This window comes from Emys orbicularis, chromosome 14 (genome assembly GCF_028017835.1).
Source record: "Emys orbicularis isolate rEmyOrb1 chromosome 14, rEmyOrb1.hap1, whole genome shotgun sequence".
In the NCBI taxonomy this organism is placed as follows: Eukaryota; Metazoa; Chordata; order Testudines; family Emydidae; genus Emys; species Emys orbicularis.
Genome location: NC_088696.1, coordinates 46,211,671 through 46,229,590, shown reverse-complemented (window position 1 = coordinate 46,229,590; position 17,920 = coordinate 46,211,671). Strand labels below are relative to the sequence as shown.

Sequence of the window (17,920 nt, the reverse complement as noted above, 5' to 3'; positions counted from 1 at the left end):
AACGGGTATAAATGGGGCTGTTATTGCCACCACATCATGACAATATGCACTGACGCGGGCGGGTCCTACTGCAGGACTGGGGCTCAGGACTCCTGGGTTCTCCATGCAGCTACATCACAGACACACTAGAGGACCCTGGGGCTAGTCCCTGCTCTGCAGTGGCCCACCTGGCTGGGGTGGGGGCCACAGGAGGTGGGGGCCACGGGAGGGTGCTGGTTCACCATGCACGGTGCTGGGAGGATTAGGCAGTGCCAACTGTAGGCCAGAGCAATTTGCTCATAACTACCAGAGGGGGGAGGGGCAGTGTGAGGGCAGAGGGTCACTGACTCCCTACAGGTGAGAGCCCAGCAGCCCCTTCGGCCAGCTCCAGGCCTCTGCCCATTGGCTCTCTGGTTCCCATGTGGCTCCCCACACTCCTCCGTGGAGCAGCTGCTGTGGTCCCAAGCCCTGTCCCCTGGACCTCTGCCCACGGCCCCTTGGGGCTGCCAGCTTATCTCCCCAAGGACAGCAGGGTGGAAAATTGGCTCCTGTCCCTTTCTCAGCCACCTCCTGACAGGGGTATATAAAGGGCTGCTGACCCCGCTCGGTCTCCAGGACCCACGTAAGAAGCAGAATGGCTTTCCTCTGGCTCCTGCCCTGCCTCGCCTTCCTGGGCACTGCCCATGGTAAGTACCACTGGCCTCCTTCGATTGGCAGCAGGGGCTGGAGGGCCCAGAGCTGGGGAAGGGTCTCTCTGCCACAGGGAGCTCCCGAGGCCCTGGCCCTGTCTCTACTTGCCCCAGCTGGAGAGGCCCTGCTGATGGCACAGACGGATGCAGCCTACACCATGCTGTGCTCGACGGCGCTTGCCACCCACCGCCGCAGCCCATCCTGCCCCCCATGGCAGCTGTACAGCCCTGGCCCTGGCTCTGGGGGATGTGCCCAGGTGAATTGGAGTGGGCAGCGTATGCCCATGGCTGTAGCAAAGGCCCCCAGCTACCAACTGCTCCCCCAGCTGCCACCCCACTGGTGCGGTGCCCCATGGAGCAGCCTGGGCCCTAGCCCTGTGCTCCCTCCCCGCTGGACCCTGGGAGCTGTAACTCCTCTCCTTCCCTCCCCCAGGCTGTGGCCTCCCTGCCATCCAGCCTGCCATCAGCGGCTACGCTCGAATCGTGAACGGTGAGACGGCGGTTCCTGGATCCTGGCCCTGGCAGGTCTCCCTACAGGTGAGAGCCCAGCAGCCCCTTCGGCCAGGCCGGGGCCCCTGTGGGGAGCAAAGCTGGGGGGAAGGCAGGAAGGCCTGGCCCTTAGAGAACCTGGGGTGGGGGTGATTTCATGGTGTCCCAGGGCAGCTAGGCAGCATCTCAGTGCTAGTGGGGATTCCTCTGACAGGTCCTGCACAAGCCCTTCACCGTGGTATCTGCCCCCCCACCCCCCCTCAGCTGCTCCCTGGGACATCTGCCTCCATGCTCTGTGTGCATTTCCCAGCAGCACTGGCTGGGCTGCCCCTGGCTGCTCAGATTGGCTCCAGTGTGTAGGTGGATTCCCAGCCTCCCTGCCCCCGTTCGGTGCCTGCTCTGCTGTGGGGCAAGGGCCTGTTACCCCAGGGCAGCATCCGCCGATGGGCAGCGCTGCCCGAGACAGTGGGATGAACTAACCTGGCCTCTCTGCGCTCCAAAGGCACCTGCCAGGAGCCTTTCCCTGGCCCTGCCCAGGGCCGCCCAGAGGATTCAGGGGGCCTGGGGCAAAGCAATTTCGGGGGCCCCTTCCATAAAAAAAGTTGCAATACTATAGAATACTATATTCTTGTGGGGGCCCCTGCGGGGCTCGGGGCCTGGGGCAAATTGTCCCACTTGCCCCCCCCCCTCCGGGCGGCCCTGGCCCTGCCCCCAGAGAGCCTCAGCTCCGGTGCACGGCCCTGGTGGGAATCCTTCCCCTGCCCCGAGTCCGCTTCTCTCCTGCCGCTCCCAGCCCCTGCCGGGCATCGCAGGCCCTGGGTCCCCTCCAAGCACACGGGCTCAGCAGAGATCCCTGCGGGGTGGGGCAGGCCTGCCCCTGCTGCAATCTGTGCCCAGCAGGGCCTGGCAGATGGGGCAGAGGGCACTGGATGCCCAGAGGGGGTGCCCACTTCCCAGGGATGGGTCTCAGCCTCTGCTCCCCCTTAGTTTGATGCTCTGGCCCCAATTCCCCGCCCCTGGTTCCTGGCAGCCCCTGCCAGGCAGAGTGGGGGGGTCCCCGGCAAGTGGCTGTCATGGGCCGGCTCAGTCACCGCTTGCTCTCCCCCTCCCCACAGGACAACACCGGCTTCCATTTCTGCGGCGGCTCCCTGATCAGCGAGAACTGGGTGGTGACCGCCGCTCACTGCGGCGTCAGGTAGAACCGAGGCAGGAGCTGCGGGGCGCCAAGGCCCTAGGGTTGCCAACTTTCTAATTGCACAAAACCGAACACCCTTGCCCCTTCCCCGAGGCCCTGCCCCTTCTCACTGCAGCCCCCCTCCCTCAGTGGCTCACTCTCCCCCACCCTAACTCACTTTCACTGGGCTGGGACGGGGGTTGGGGTGCGGGCGGGATGAGGGTTCTGGCTGGGAGTGCGGGCCCTTGGGTGGGGCTGGGTAAGAGGAGTTTGAGGTGCAGGAGGGGGCTCCAGGCTGGGGTACGGGGTTGTGATGCAGGCAGGGGTGTGGGCTCCTGGAGGGGGCTCAGGGCAGGTGGTTGGGGTGTGGGTGGGGAGTATAGGGTCTTAGAGGGAGTTAGGGTGCAGGAGGGGGTTCTAACCTGGGGCAGGGAGTTCAGGGTGCAGGAGGGGGTTCAGGGTTTGGGGTCTGGCCCAGCAGCACTTACATTAGATGGCTCCGAGTCGGTGGTGCAGTGGGGCTAAGGCAGGGTTCCTGCTTGCCCTGGCAGCGGCTCCACGCTGCTCCCAGAAGCGGCCGGACTAGACTGAGGTGCGCTGCCCACGCCTGCAGGTGCTGCCCCCACAGCTCCAATTGGCCGTGGTTCCTGGCCAATGAGAGCTGCAGAGCCAGCGCTGGCGGCAGGGGCAGCACACGGAGCTTCCCTAATCGCTCCTGCGCCAAGGGGCCGAGGGACATATCGCCACTTCCGGGAGCCACACGGTGCCAGGGCAGTCAGGGAGCCTGCCTTAGCCCTGCTGCACTACCGACCAGACTTTTAATGGCTCAGTCAGCGGCGCAGACCGGAGCCACCAGGGTCCCTTTTCGACCAGGTGTTCCAGTCAAAAACCAGACATCTGGTGACCCTACGAAGCCCAGGCACTAGAGTGGGACGGGTGGGCAAGGGGACACAGAGGGGATGGATGTGCCACGTGCACTGAGCCCTCCTGGCAGATACTGCTGGGGATGGGGCCCGGGCATCAGTGTCCTGACGAAGGGAGCTCTGCTCAGGGCACACATCCCTGGCTGCTTCTTTCAGCCCTGCAATCCTCTGCCTGGCTGGCAGTACCCTCAGCTGGTTCCAGGGGCTCCCACCAGCCCTGCCACAATTCCTGGGCACAGACCCCCCACGCCAGGCCTGGGCAGTGCCCAGCGGAGGGGACGGAAGGTGCTGCAGGGAGACAGGCCTGCCCCACCGCTCCCTGAACTCGGGGCTTCCTTTTCTTCCCCCCGCAGCACAAGTCACCGTGTGGTTCTGGGGGAATTTAACCAACGTTCTCCGGCCGAGGATGTGCAAGTCCTGCAGATCGCCAAGGTAGGGGGCTGGCTGGTGCGGGGTCCCCTCGGGGGCTGCACATGTCCTCCCTCCATGGGCCTGGAACACCGGTCCCCCAGTGACCCTTCGTGCCCACCTCAACCCCCGGTACACTCACAGGTCAGCCTGTGTCATGTCTCACAGGCAGAGCTCCGCGGAGTCCTGCAGGGGGTGGACGCGGTCTCTGGGGAGTCCTGCTGGAGGGGGGGTGGACGTGGCCTATGTGGGTTCTGCTATGGAGTGGACGAGATATCGGTGGGGTCTCGTACAGGGGCTGGACGTGGTCTCATGCTCCTCTGTCTCCTGTGGCAGGTTTTCAAGAACCCCAGTTTCAGCATGTTAACCGTGAAGAACGACATCACCCTGCTGAAGCTGGCCTCCCCAGCCAAGCTGACAGCCCGCGTGTCCCCCGTGTGCCTGCCCGAGGCCACTGACGACTTCCCTGGAGGCCTGACCTGCGTGACCACAGGCTGGGGCCTGACTGATCCCAAGGGTAATGTCTCCGGGTGTCTGTGCCACTCTGTGCCCCATCCCCTCACCTCAGCCCCCCGCCCCTCCCGGGTACATACTGGACTAGGAAAGGGGGCCGTACTCAGGACCCCCAGCTCTGGGCAGCCCTCTGCCCCCTCCGGCTAGAGTCCCAGGCCCTGCCTCTCTCCCTGCCCCAGGCCAAACCCAGAGAATTTGACTGGGAGGCCCGAGGGGTCCTGCCTGACTGGACACAGCTGTCTTGTGCGTGCCCCGGGAGGGCAGGTGCAGCTGGGGCCCCTTCTTCTGCGGAGGGGCCCCAGGGGGGAGCTCTCCAGGCCCCTCCCTCCCTGTTGAGGTCCCAGTGCCAGGCGAGGCCAGGGGCTGCACTGTCTGGGATTGGGGGCTGCCCCATGCTGCGTGGTTGACGCCATCTCCTGCCTGCCTTTTGTTTTCCAGCCCAGAACACCCCAGACCAGCTGCAGCAGGCAGCCCTGCCCCTGCTGACCAACACACAGTGCAAGACCTACTGGGGCTTCAGGATCGCTGATGTCATGATCTGCGCTGGTGCCGCTGGAGCCTCCTCTTGCATGGTACCCAGCTCTGCAGCACCGTGGCCCCCTGTGCCCACCTTTCTGGCCACACATCACTCCTAGCTGCTGGCCCCCACTTTAGAACAATCTCTAGGGGGAACCCTTGCAATGTGCCAGACCCCCAGGGGGTCTCACTCTCCAGCCATGACCCTGAGGGCCCCCAGATTCGCTCTTTCCCTGGAGCCCCCAGTCCGGTCTCCCAGGAGAGGGCTCCCCGGTGTCCCACTGCATGTGCCTCTTCGCTCACAGTCCTGCCCCAGATCCCCTCTCCAGCACCAACCCTCATGGTTCAGGCTCAGTGCCCCCTAACCAACCCAGTTCTTCCCCTTGTTCCTAGGGGTCTCTGCATAACAGCTCCCAAAACTCAACCGGGCTCCACAGCTCTGGGCCCTTCTCCCCAAGAACGGCCTGCACCTTTAGCTAGTCCCACCAGCTCTGTGATGTGATGTGATCTACCTCTGACCCCTACCTCTCTTTTTGCCCTGCCAGGCCCGCCCCCAGATAGCCTTTCTTAAGCCCACGTGGGAGGCAGCTGACCAGTTACAGGGGCATGGGCCTCTTCCCTCTTAAAGGACCAGTCTTCCTGCAACACCCCTTGTTTTCTTGCCCGCGATCCCCGCTCCCCATCTCTCTCCCCAGCCCTAAGGCTCGCAGTGGATACGTAGGGCCCCATCCAGACAAGCGCAGACTCGTTTGCATTGGGGGAACAGCTGGTGGATGAGCAGGTCCCCTTGCTTTGCGCCCCCCTAGGAGGAGACGCCCCCCCCAACCTGCTGCTTGTCCTTGCAGGGTGACTCCGGCGGCCCCCTGGTGTGCCAGAAGGATGGCGCCTGGACCCTGGTGGGGATCGTCTCCTGGGGAAGCAGCACCTGCTCCCCCTCCACGCCCGGCGTTTACGCCCGCGTCACCAAGCTCAGGGCCTGGATCGACCAAACCATCGCGGCCAATTAACTCAGCTGCATGTTCTCAGCGTGACGGGTCAATAAAGGAATGTCAGAGACTGGCCATGCCCGTGTTCTCCAGTCCTTGGCTCCTGGGCCGCAACAGGGCTCATGGGAGGGGAGAAAGCTGGGGCAGTGGGGACCCCCTGGCGTCGCCTGCTCTCGTCCCTGGGCTGGGAGAGTTTCACCTTGTAGCCCACTGTCCCTGGGGGTTCTCCAAAGCCCTTACAAGCTCTCTGGGATGCTGCGGGCTGGGCGCCCCGAGGGCACCTGCAGAGGGGTCACGATGGGCTTGCGCAGGCCAGGGTAGGGCTGTCATGCCAGGCGCCGCTCAGATGGGCAGGCAGCACCAGCGGCCTTCCCCCGAGCCAACCCCACCACCTCACGCAGTGACAGTCGCTTCCCTTGTGGGCAGGAGATTGCCCGCTGCCCGGCCCTCGCTGCCCTGGCTCTGCCAGTCGGCGCCACCTTAATAGTCGGTTCCACCTTAACATGGGCGGCCTCCCCGGGTGCCCCCAGCCGGGGCCGGGCCAGTGGAGAGGCTGGTTTCGCTTTGGGGAGCAGCGGGGGCTGCCCTGCGGACACTGGGAGACTGAGCGGGGGGGGGGGCCCAACAGCCAGGCCCGGCTCCTGACCCCTGCCCGCCCCCATGGCTCTGCAGAGGCTGTGCCGGGGCGTCGGGGCGCTCGGCTGCAGGAGGAGCTCCGGCCTGCAGGTACTGGCAGGAGGCCAGCTGGGCCCTGCCCATCACCCGCGCTTCGGGCCGGGTGTGACTCCGACCCAGCTCCCCGCAGGGCAGGGCCAAGCCCCGAGCCAGCGGCGGGAGCCAGACAGGCCCCTCTGTGCCCTCCCGAACCAGCTGGGCTGGCACCGTGCCCGTAGGGTGACCAGACAGCAAGTGTGAAAAATCGGGACGGGGGGGGGGGGGAATAGGAGCCTATATAAGAAAAAGCTCCAAATATCGGGACTGACCCTATAAAATCGGGACATCTGGTCACCCTACGTGCCCGGCACAGGCCTGGCTGGGGCAGGGTGGGGAGAGTCCAGGGGCCGACGGGCATAGGTGTTGTTTGACATCTATATTGGGGGCTGGACCCCAAACTTTCCTCCGCCCCCTTTAAATTGTGCCCCCCCATCTACGTACACAATTTGGGGTGGCAATACCTCCCCTAGGGTGACCAGATGAGATGAAAAAAATATCGGGACACCGGTGGGGGGGCAAAAAAAAAAAAAAGCTGAGTGCTGCTAGTGGCGCAAAATATCGGGACAAAAATTGCGTCCCGACCAGAGATCGGTCGGGACGTGGGACGGTCCCGATTTCATCGGGACGTCTGGTCACCCTAACCTCCCCCCATGCCACCCCATCTCCGCCCATGCTGGGGAACTGGAGTCTCCGCCGGCCACGTTCTGGCCTCGGCAGCTGCATCCAGCATTTTTGTCTGAACAGCCAATTCCACGCACTGGCTTGAGAGCAGCGCACTGAGCCCCCCATCTCCCCTGGGACAGGCAGTGGCTGGGTCTGCTCACCCCACCACCTTCCCAGGGCACCTCCAGCCTGACCCACAAGGGCCACGTCTAGGGGTGGGAGTGTTTGCTCTCCATGGGGCCCACTACCAGGACCCCATCCGTATTGCCACTCAATCCCATTTCACAGAGTCCGTCGCCGCCCGCGGGGCTGGATTTGACCTGCACAGGCTGTTAGCAGCCCAAGAGCTCACCTGGCCCAGGGTGGGGAGGGCAGGAAAGACACCAAGTCAGCGCTGGGAAGGTGGCTCCTGGGCACAGGAACCCTCACTGCAACGCCCAGACCCTGCCCTCCTGCTGCGCCCCCAGCACTGCGGGCACTGGGCAGAAGGGGGGATTTGGGGATGTTAGTAATGAACCTCTGATGAGTTTCAGCGGAAAGGGAAGGAATCACACCCCAAGTGAGTGAACCCCCAGCCGTGGTCAGCAGGGGAGCAATGTCAAACCACTGACAAAGGCAGCCCCCAGGAGGGAGAAACCCAGGGAGCGTTGGGGGGGCTCAAAAACCCGCCTCCCTAGGCCAGGAATGTGCGGGCCAAGTGGGGAGAGGGGCGGCTGGGCCAGGGGGCAGACTCAGCAAAGTGGGGCTCTGCTTCGAGAAGCGGCAGTGGGCCCTGAAGGCTCCCTCCTTCCCCTGAGGCTGGGCTGGCCCCGCAGGTAAAACACAGCAAACAGCTTAGCCGCTAAACTCCGCAGCTCCGACTCCAACTCCGCTAGCTCTGCTGCGTCAGGAGGAGCCATTGTCCCATTGATGCTTTGCCGAGTGGAGACCCCCTGACCGACCATGGGGCAGCTCTTCCCCGACTTTAATTTGTGCTCATTTAGAAAGAGCTTGTTTGCATGGAGCAGCACCACAGTACTGCAGAGCGAGAGGTGGCCAGAAATCAAGAAGCAAGCCTGGCTGCTAAGCCCAGAGTCTTATGTGTCTTCTGAGAGTCTCTGGTGACGCTCACGGCCAGCCTGCACCTCAGGCCAGGGGCGTATGAGCCTCTCTTCACCTCAGCCCTATTCTGTCCTAATGCAGCCTTCCTTCGGGGCCTTGTGGTTTCTAGAGGTCTGGCGTTTCCCCAGCTCCCTGAAGGCCAGGCCTTGGCTCCACATGGAGGAGTTGTTTCAGATCCAGTTGCAACCCACCCAACCATTATCTCCTCGGATCGTTTGGAAGTGTTGCACTAACCCTTCAGATTTCCTTTCCAAGCCCCTGGATTTGGGTCAGGAAGTGCTGACCAGAGGCGTTGCAGGGCCGATGAGGTGAAACCAGGCACCTGAGATCTCCGGTGCCGATAATGTTGGCTAAACAGCTGAACTGCACCCTTAGCCAACCCATCTCTTGCCGGGGGTCCTTCTCTTTCACACATCCGGACAAATCTGTAGTGGTGGTGAATGCCTCTGGGGGAGGGAGCTCTGGTAAGGCAGGTCTCCACCCAGACAGCTGTCCAGCTGCGTTTGGCTCCTGTGCTCCAGGTCCCTGTGCATGCCAGAGCCTGGCATCCACGCGTAGCGCTGGATCAGCTGGGATGGGGCCATCCTCGCTGAAGGGTGCCACTGGGAGGGGACTGAAAGGAAATCTCCAGCCCTTTTGATACTGAAGACACAGCACATATCTGTGTGTCTGTGACAGACCTCTTAGGGACAGCAATGGTAGATGGTGGGAGGGACTTTCCCACCTAGCTCCACCCCTGCTGCCCATCATGGAAGGTATCAGGCCTTCTCCTGGAGCAGCCAAGCCACCATCCCAGCATGGGCACCATGTCCTGTGCCCTTCATCCCTGGGGAGAGACAGGTGTCTGTGGTTGAGCGCCCATCTCTCTGCATAGGCTTGGGGTTTGCCTGCACACTATGGGGGGAGAGATAGCTCAGTGGTTTGAGCATTGGGCTGCTAAACCCAGGGTTGTGAGTTCAATCCTTGAGGGGGCCACTTAGGGATCTAGGGCAAAATCAGTACTTGGTCCTGCTAGTGGAGGCAGGGGGCTGGATTTAATGACCTTTCAAGGTCCCTTCCAGTTCTAGGAGATAGGATATCTCCATTTATTTATTTATTAGGAGAAGCTGAGGGAACTGGGGTTGTTTAGTCTGCAGAAGAGAAGAATGAGGGTGGATTTGATAGCTACTTTCAACTACCTGAAAGGGGGTTCCAAAGAGGATGGATCTAGACTGTTCTCAGTGATACCTGATGACAGAACAAGGAGTAATGGTCTCAAGTTGCAGTGGGGGAGGTTTAGGTTGGATATTAGGAAAAACTTTTTCACTAGGAGGGTGGTGAAGCACTGGAATGCTTTACCTAGGGAGGTGGTGGAATCTCCTTCCTTAGAGGTTTTTAAGGTCAGGCTTGACAAAGCCCTGGCTGGGATGATTTAGTTGGGAATTGGTCCTGCTTTGAGCAGGGGGTTGGACTAGATGACCTCCTGAGATCCCTTCCAACCCTGATATTCTATGATTCTATGAGCTCGTGCCCGGGTGTTCTGCTGCCGCCCAGAGAAGGGGAGTGTCATGGCAGGTGCTTGTAACGCGCCGGCCCTTTAACTCTCTCTAGGGCCAGCTGCCGGGAGAACTGGTGGAGGCCCTGCGAGCTGTGGTGGGGAGCCAGAACGTGTCCACAGCCCTGGCCGTCCGGGAGCAGCACGGGAGGGATGAATCCATGCACAGGTACCTGGGGAGCTCCCAGCACACGCCACACACTCCCCAGAGGCCGGCTCATACAGCCCGTGTGGACTGGGGAGCCTCTTAGAGCATCGCTGACCCGGGCCACTGGGCTCCCTGGGGGGCTGTGAAGGGCTTCTGCTGGCTTGGCTCCCTCGTGCCCTGGGAGGAGCCCATCCCCCCAGCAGGACGGTGATGTGTGTGCAGCACCCAGCATGATCCAGGGATGCGCAGTGACATGACCACGGGAAGGACGGGCTCCAGGGATAGGGGCTCTGGACCTCAGCGGCCATTGGGGTGCATAGGCAGAGCAAGCCCTTCGCTGGGCTCAGGCCGGACACCCACAGGGAATCCGCCCCCCCATGTCGCAGACGCTGTGCAGTCCCATTGCTGCTGCAGCAGTGCCCAGTGTAGCCCCAGCAGGTGCAGCCCTGCCCGGGTTCCCCGCAGCTGTGCCGAACAGTTGCTTCCAAGGCGCCGCTGAAATCCCAGTTTCTCCCCCCATGCCCTGCCAGCTGGTGCACACAGGCCCTGGAGCTGAGCCCTTTGGCATCCTCCGTATCAGTGTGTGGGAGCCAGCCCGTGGGGCTAGGAGCCAGTGCCCTGCTCAGCCCTCAAAGCCCCTCTTCCCCCTGGCTCATCAAGGCCTTGTCTGCCCGCCCTGTGCCCTGCCCCGCCCAGCCTGGCATGCGGCTGGCTCCCTGCTGTGTTCTCGGCCCAGGTGGAGCTGCACACGCTGTGTGCAGAGGCAGCCTGCCCCCCCTCCCCTGCAGCTGGCATTACACAGGGCTCTCACCCACCTGCAGGTGCAGCCCGCCGGACGCCGTGGTCTGGCCCCAGGACGTGGAGCAGGTCAGCAAGTTGGCGGGGATCTGCTACAGTCACGGTGTCCCCATCATCCCCTTCAGCACCGGCACGGGCCTGGAGGGCGGCGTCAACGCAGTGAGGGTATGGAGTGAGGGGACATTGGTGAGGGAACAGAGCGGGGGCAGCGCGGTGAGGGAACAGAGCGGGGGCAGCGTGGTGAGGGTACGGAGGGGGGGCAGTGCAGTGAGGGAACGGAGTGTGGGGGCAGCGGTGAGGGTACGGAGCGGGGGGGGGCAGCAAGGTGAGGGTACGGAGGGGGGGCAGCAAGGTGAGGGAACGGAGAGGGGGCAGCGCAGTGAGGGTACGCAGCAGGGGGCAGCGCGGTGAGGGTATGGAGCAGGGGGGCAGCGGTGAGGATACGGAGCAGGGGGCAGTGCGGTGAGGGTACGGAGGGGGGCAGCGCGGTGAGGGTACGCAGTGGGGGGCAATGGGGTGAGGGTACGGAGCGGGGGGGCAGCGCGGTGAGGGTACGGAGGGGGGGCAATGCAGTGAGGGAATGGAGCGGGGGGGCAGTGCGGTGAGGGTACACAGCAGGGGGCAGTGCGGTGAGGATATAGAGCGGGGGGGCAGCACGGTGAGGGTACGGAGCGGGGGGGCAGCGGTGAGGGTATCGAGTTGGGGGCAACACGGTGAGGGTACGGGGGGAAGCGTGGTGAGGGTACGGAGCAGGGGGGCAGCGTGGTGAGGGTACGGAGCGGGGGGCAGCGCGGTGAGGGTACAGAGCAGGGGGGCAGCGGTGAGGGTATGGAGCGGGGGGGCAGCACGGTGAGGGTACGGAGGGGGGGCAATGCAGTGAGGGAATGGAGCGGGGGGGGCAGTGCGGTGAGGGTACACAGCGGGGGGCAGTGCGGTGAGGGTACGGGGGGCAGTGCAGTGAGGGTACGGAGCGGGAGGCAGCACGGTGAGGGTATAGAGCGGGGGGGGGCAGCACAGTGAGGGTACGGAGCTGGGGGGCAGCGGTGAGGGTATTGAGTTGGGGGGCAACACGGGGAGGGTACGGGGGGAAGCGTGGTGAGGGTACGGAGCGGGGGGCAGCGCAGTGAGGGTACAGAGCAGGGGGGCAGCGCGGTGAGGGAACGGAGCGGGGGGGCAGCGTGGTGAGGGTACAGAGCGGGGGGGCAGTGCGGTGAGGTACGGAGTGGGGGGGCAGCAGTGAGGGTATCGAGTGGGGGGGCAACATGGTGAGGGTACGGGGGGAAGCGTAGTGAGGGTATGGAGCAGGGGGGCAGCGCAGTGAGCATTCCCTGCCCCATAGGGTGCAACAGATCCCATCCCCAGCTGGCGTAACCCAGTGGGGCTCCAGTGCCGGTGGCGCTCTGCCCACTCATCCAGATGAGGTGCCAGCCCAGACCCTTGCCACCCCCGTGCTGGCCCTTTTGCAGGCGGGGCTGGCACAGCGAGTCTTCCCCTCTCGACTAGAGCCAGTGGGCCCAGCCCCCGGCTGCTGCCCCGTTCTCCCCAGCAGGGCAGTGCGTGGAGAGGCCGGTGGGCACGCGGCCCAGCCAGGGCTATTCTGGGGAGGTTCCTCACAGGCAGGCTCCGCTTCCCCTCGTGCCAGGAGGGCAGCCCCTGGCTCCAGCCGTGCTGGGCTCCGTGGCGACCGTGAGCCTTGGGGGATCAGTCCTGGGGGGGTCAGGGTGGTTCATCTTTGCCTGGAGCTCTGACGACCCCCCCGGCTGGGCAGCGATGCCAGGGCAGCTGTGGTGAGATACCACTGGGGCACACAGCAGGGGAACCCCAGCGTGGCAGTGTCCTGGCCCTGCTCCGCCTGCCTGTGTGTGTTCAGGGGGTGACCCAGCAGATCTCAGACCCTTTCCAGGGAGCGCTGTGGGGCTAGCTCCGATGTCTGCTCCCATCTCTCTGGGCCAGGGCGGCGTGTGCTTTAACCTGACCCGAATGGATCGCATCACAGCGCTCAGCACTGAGGACTTCACTGTGGCCGTGGAGCCAGGGGTGACCCGCAAAGCGCTCAACAATTACCTGCGGGACACTGGCCTCTGGTTCCCTGTTGGTATGATGCCATGCACGGGGCGAGGGGCTCCCTCCAGTGGTGGGGGACGAGGGGTCCCAGCTCCATTCCCAGCACACAGCCAATGCCTAGGCCTGCAGCTGGGTTCAGTGGTGTCAGAGCAGGAAGCTGGCACAGGTTGGCGAGTGGCAGCTGTGCTGGGCGACATGCCTGGGCTGTGGGCTGTCAATGTGCTGATGAGCTTCGCCCCCAGATCCTCCGCCCCAATCCAGCCCAGTGCAGTGGTGCTGGCTGCCGGGAACAGAGCAGCTGGGTCCCACTCCAGTGGACGTGCCATGAAAATCAATCCTGCCACAGGCCCCTCGTTGGCCACTCAGCATGCAGGCCACGGCCCGCCTGGGCCACGGGTGGGCAGTGCCAGGCAGGGCATCGTGGGCACAGTCTGTGTTGCAGCCACGCGGGGTGAAGGGGCCTGAGCTCTGACCTGGCCACTCCCTCCATGTCCCTGTGGCCACGACATGCTGAGCTGGGTGCTGGCAGCTGCCCGAGGCTCCGCCTGGACCAGCTTTGGGAGCGCCCATGGCACAGCAACCCGGGGGTGGGCGGCTTTCTGTCTTGGGCCCAGCTCTGCCCTGGGCGCAGGGGGGAAGGTTCCCCCGGGTGCTGGTTCTGCGATGCCCCATGACCACTGACTGCCGGCTGTGCCCTTTCCCTCCGTAGACCCTGGCGCTGACGCCTCCCTGTGCGGCATGGCGGCCACCAGTGCCTCAGGCACCAATGCCGTGCGCTACGGCACCATGCGCCACAACGTGATCAACCTGCAGGTGGTGCTGGCCGATGGCAGAGTGCTGCACACGGCCGGCCGGGGCCGCCACTTCAGGTACCGGGGGCTGCGGCTCGGGGGCGGGGGGCACCAGAGGACTCCTGCCCCGAGATCTCATCCTAGCCCCTTCTCGCCCTGCTGCAGGAAGAGCGCTGCCGGCTACAACCTGACAGCGCTGTTTGTGGGCTCCGAGGGGACGCTTGGCCTCATCACCCAGGCCACACTGCGTCTCCATGGCAGCCCTGAGGCCACGGTGGCGGCCGTGTGCGCCTTCCCCAGCGTGCATGCGGCGGTGGGCTGCACTGTGCAGGTGCTGCAGGCCGGCATCCCCGTGGCCCGGATCGGTGAGTTGGCAGCCCCGTGCCCTGCAGAGCATGCCCTGGGGAGCAGGGGGCATCGCTCCCGAGTGGACTGCGGAGCCCTCCAAGGCTCTGACCCCCAGCCTCTCTGCTCCTCCAGAGTTCCTGGACGACGTCATGATGGCCGCCTGTAATCGGTTCAGTGGCCTGAGCTACACCGTGTCCCCCACACTCTTCCTGGAGTTCCACGGTTCGCCTGGCAGCGTGGAGGAGCAGGTCCGGCAGGCAGGTACGTGCACGACGCCAGTGGGGTGATGCCTGGGGGGGCACAGGCTGGGGGCCTGGCCCTGCAGGGGGCCCTCTGTCCTGCTGGCGCAGCGGGGGAGCAGCAGCCCTGGGGCAGGTGGGCACTGCCAGTGGCACCAGGGGTGTATTTGGATGGCGCCTAGGGGTTGAGTGGAGCTGGGGGGTGGCTGGCTGCCCAGCTCATGGCTGAGGTGGGATGTTGCTGCCCTTCCCCTTTTCTGTAGGGGGCAGAGTGGCTCTGTCCTGCCCTGGCCAAGTCCCTTGCCCATGCCAGGGAGTGGATCTCTCACCTGGTCCCACAGCCCTCCTGGCCTAGGTCTCCAGCGACAGGGGGGAAGCCAGGCCTCTGCCCTGCCCCAGCCTGCCTGGCAGAGACGGCTGGCGGCCAGGCCCCGCTCCGGGGGGCAGGGGGCTGACAGCGAGGGGGTCTCTCCCTCTGCAGAGGAGATCGTGCAGCTGAACGGTGGCTCGGACTTTGCCTGGGCCCGGGAGCTGGAGGCGAGGAACAAGCTGTGGGCCGCTCGGCACAACGCCTGGTACGCGGCCTTGGCCCTGCGCCCTGGGAGCAAGGTGGGCTAGCGCTGGGGCATGGGGAATGCCGGGGGGAAGGGGGATCACTTGGAGACAGGGTGGAGGAGTGCCTGAGGAGAGGGGGTAGGGGGAGGCTGAGGGAAGAGGGGGTCACTTGGGAAGAGGGTGGGGGAGTCCCCGGAGGGACAGGGGGTCTGGGGAGTGGGTAAGGGGTGCCAAGGGAAGGGACTGGGGGGCATCAGGGGAGGGGACTGGGGAGTGATATTGGGGCTCTTGGTGGGCCAGGAACAGCCCCTCACCCCATGAGACTCTGGGCTTTCCCCAGGTCGGGGGCCAGTGCCCACCCACAGGACTGTTCTGCCCCAGCCTGACTGCTGAGAGCCGCTCTCCAGCGGGTGTCCTGGGGTCAGTGCTCCCCAGGCCTTCAGGGGACCCCGCTGAACAGCACGTCCCGAGCCCCAGGCCTGGGAGGGCTTAGCAAGGGTTTTCCCAAACTGAGCCAGGTCCCACCAGTGGGGCGCAGGGGGAGCTGGGATCCTCCGGGGGCCCAGGCGAGGCCAGTGTGCGCCCCCCGAGTGAGGCGGGATCGGGGTGCCCAGATGTGTCCTGTCACTTCTGCGGGGGGGATCAGTGAACCCTCTGCCATGTCCCCCTCAGGGCTACTCCACAGACGTGTGCGTCCCCATCTCCCGGCTGCCCCACATCGTGGGAGAGACCCACAGAGACCTGCAGGAGTCAGGGCTCACAGGTGGGTCTCCACTGAGCCTGGGGTCAGGGCCTGTGCAGCTGGGGGTCACTTCACCGGGGTCAGGCAAGGCAGCAGGAGAAGGGATGACATGACGGGGCTGGCGCTGCTGCCATCCCCCTGCTGTCAGGCCTGCCTGCCATTGTCCTGTCTGGGTGTGGGAGCCACGGGGCTGGGTGCTGCAGACAGAGGGGGCAAAGGCTCTGCCCCCCATTGCCGCAGGGGTTGGTAATAAATCCAAACGCGGCCCCTAAACGCAAACCACCCACAGTGCACCTGTCTGGGGTGAAGGCCTCACCGGCGGGAGGGCCCGACAATGCCCACCATCGCAGAGAACAGGGCAGGTGGACACGCTTCACACACGCTTCACACTCATCAGACATGCATCAGATGCTTCAAATGCACTTGACATGCTCCACCCACAGCTCTGGCAGTGCTCCTCGATCCCAGGTATCCGAGCCCTGGGGCTGTGCTGAGCAGGACCTGCCAGATGTTTCAGTGGGGCTGCAAGGGGACCAAGCCAGCCTGGCTCCCCAGAGCTGGAACTAATTAGCCTTGGGCCTGCCATGACCCCCACCTGTCAGGGAACGCGCTCCCTGGGCCGTGCGGGTTTCTGGGGGACATTCCTGTGCCCCCATGCTGTGACCTCATCCAGTCTCACCCCCATGCTGGGGCAGGATGGACGGGAGGAGCCAACGGCTGAGCCAGCCGGTGCCGGGGCACTGCGCTGCTGGAGATGCCATCCTTCCGAGGGATCGGGACGTGCGGCCCCTCGTGCCCTGGCCAGATCCCGATGTGGGGGATATCCCTGCTGAGCTAATCCCCCCCACATTTCAGTGGGGCAGGGGGCTCCCTCCCCAAGCCCCGGGGCACAGCCCCCTTCTGCCAGAGGGGGCTGCATTTCAGGAGTGGGCAATGACTCTGGCGTGGGCTGTACAGGGCAAGGGGCTTCGCTGGAGGGGAGGTGGGAGGGAGCCAGGCAGTAGGTGTCTGGGGGGCGGCTGGGAAAGGCTCCCCATACGAGCAGCTGGTCTGTGTCCCCTCAGGCCTGATAGTCGGGCACGTGGGCGACGGGAACTTTCACTGCCTCCTGGTGTTCGACCCAGCCGACCTGGCCGAGATCCAGCGCGTCAAGGAGTTTGCAACCCGACTGGCCAGGTAGGAAGCCAGCTCTGCCCAGCCCTGGTCTGCCTTGTCCTGCCTGGCCCAGCCTAGGTCTGCCCTGCCCAGCTCTGCTGAGTACTACCCACCCTGTCCAGCCCAGCCCAGCTCGCCCCTGCCCTGCCCAGCCTGGCTCTGCTCTGCCCTGCTCCGCTCAACCCTGCCTGGCCCAGTTCTGGTGTTGAAGGGCAGAAGCAACTCATGGGATCCTGCAGGGGGCAAATGGGGCCCGCCCTGACTGGCCTTTGGGCCCAGACCTGAGGGTGGGGCTGGGGGAGGGCACAGACCTAACGGTGTGGGGGGGGGGGGGCACACCAGGGAGGGGCCCAGAGCTCAGGGCAAGGGTGGCAGGAGAAGCAACCAGAAGAGTTCCCAGGAGCCACCTGTCCTGGGCCCCTTGCTGAGAGCACAGGCAGCCCCCCCAGGACACACGAGAGACCGGAGCTGCCTGGCACATGGGGAGCGGTCCGGTACTTGCTCCTCGCACGGGGCCCTGCAGCGCAGCCATGCTGGGCAGGGCCTAGACGGGGGCAGTAGTTGTCCCAGAGATGAAGGGTGGGGGCTGCACACGGGGTGCACCACGCCCTGGGGCTGCACCCTGCCCTTTTGCCCCCTCACCCGCTCCCCTTGGCATGCTCCTGGCAGTGCAGCATCCTCTACGGGCAGCTGGCACGCGGCTGAGCCCTCCCCTGCCCCCTGCGGTGAATTCACATGCATGGATCTGATCCTGGGGTCCCTGAACCCCTGAGCACCCCCTGCCAGTTGGTCTGCAGCCCCCACCCCACCCCCAGCCATGCTCCCCGCAGCTGCCCTGTCCTCCTGCTAACACATCCTGCCTCCTCTCCTCCCAGACAGGCCCTGGCCCTGGACGGAACCTGTACAGGCGAGCATGGCATCGGGCTGGGCAAGCGCCATCTGCTGTGGGAGGAGATCGGGGAGCTGGGACTGACCATCATGAGGCAGATCAAGGCCACGCTGGACCCCAAGAACCTCATGAACCCTGGGAAGGTGCTGTGAGCGGCATCTCCCACCCCTGCCCAGCCAGCCCAGAGCACCCAGCGCTGGCAAGGCAGGTTCCCTCCCAGGCCTGCAGCTGTCACTCCCCTTCCCCATGCAGACAGTGACTCGGAGCAGGGGCAGGGGGGAGCCCCCAAGTCTCGGCCCTTGAGCCCAGTGGATTGTTTGTGCCACGGGAAGGAAGGACTAGAAGCACTAGAAGGCAGCAGGCTTAATGTCAGCAAACCCCTCCTTGCCCCCCCTCCTCTCCTGGCCCTGGGCTCCCCCCCAGATCTGCTACTGCCCCCCTTCACCTCTCCCAGCCCTGGGCTTCCCCTTCACCTCTCCCAGCCCTGGGCTCCCCATTCACC

The 17,920-nt window shown here is 64.7% G+C and overlaps 2 protein-coding genes across 2 annotated transcripts; both read left to right on the top strand.

The window, feature by feature from the left end:
* The first annotated feature begins 613 nt into the window (after window positions 1-613).
* LOC135888797 (chymotrypsinogen 2-like) lies at window positions 614-5,698 on the top strand. The gene is made up of 7 exons (XM_065416582.1): window positions 614-665; window positions 1,102-1,205; window positions 2,273-2,352; window positions 3,608-3,686; window positions 3,999-4,184; window positions 4,619-4,747; window positions 5,537-5,698. The coding sequence occupies exons 1-7, from the start codon at window positions 614-616 to the stop codon at window positions 5,696-5,698; spliced, it is 792 nt and encodes a 263-aa protein (XP_065272654.1).
* A 639-nt stretch (window positions 5,699-6,337) lies between these two features.
* On the top strand, window positions 6,338-17,570 carry LDHD (lactate dehydrogenase D). Its single transcript, XM_065416838.1, has 10 exons — window positions 6,338-6,403; window positions 9,746-9,858; window positions 10,659-10,800; window positions 12,589-12,730; window positions 13,409-13,855; window positions 13,971-14,099; window positions 14,559-14,686; window positions 15,305-15,395; window positions 16,439-16,550; window positions 17,405-17,570. The coding sequence occupies exons 1-10, from the start codon at window positions 6,338-6,340 to the stop codon at window positions 17,568-17,570; spliced, it is 1,536 nt and encodes a 511-aa protein (XP_065272910.1).
* The last annotated feature ends 350 nt before the right edge of the window (window positions 17,571-17,920 follow it).

What these genes read in the sequence shown, in the direction of transcription:
- LOC135888797 (XM_065416582.1), top strand. Translation starts at nt 614, where the DNA reads ATGGCTTTCCTCTGGCTCCTGCCCTGCCTCGCCTTCCTGGGCACTGCC. An exon ending in CCTGGCAGGTCTCCCTACAG is followed by an intron (nt 1,206 to 2,272) that starts GTGAGAGCCCAG and finishes CCCTCCCCACAG; the next exon opens with GACAACACCGGCTTCCATTT. An exon ending in AAGTCCTGCAGATCGCCAAG is followed by an intron (nt 3,687 to 3,998) that starts GTAGGGGGCTGG and finishes CTCCTGTGGCAG; the next exon opens with GTTTTCAAGAACCCCAGTTT.
- LDHD (XM_065416838.1), top strand. Translation starts at nt 6,338, where the DNA reads ATGGCTCTGCAGAGGCTGTGCCGGGGCGTCGGGGCGCTCGGCTGCAGG. An exon ending in AGGGATGAATCCATGCACAG is followed by an intron (nt 9,859 to 10,658) that starts GTACCTGGGGAG and finishes ACCCACCTGCAG; the next exon opens with GTGCAGCCCGCCGGACGCCG. An exon ending in TGGCCTCTGGTTCCCTGTTG is followed by an intron (nt 12,731 to 13,408) that starts GTATGATGCCAT and finishes TTCCCTCCGTAG; the next exon opens with ACCCTGGCGCTGACGCCTCC.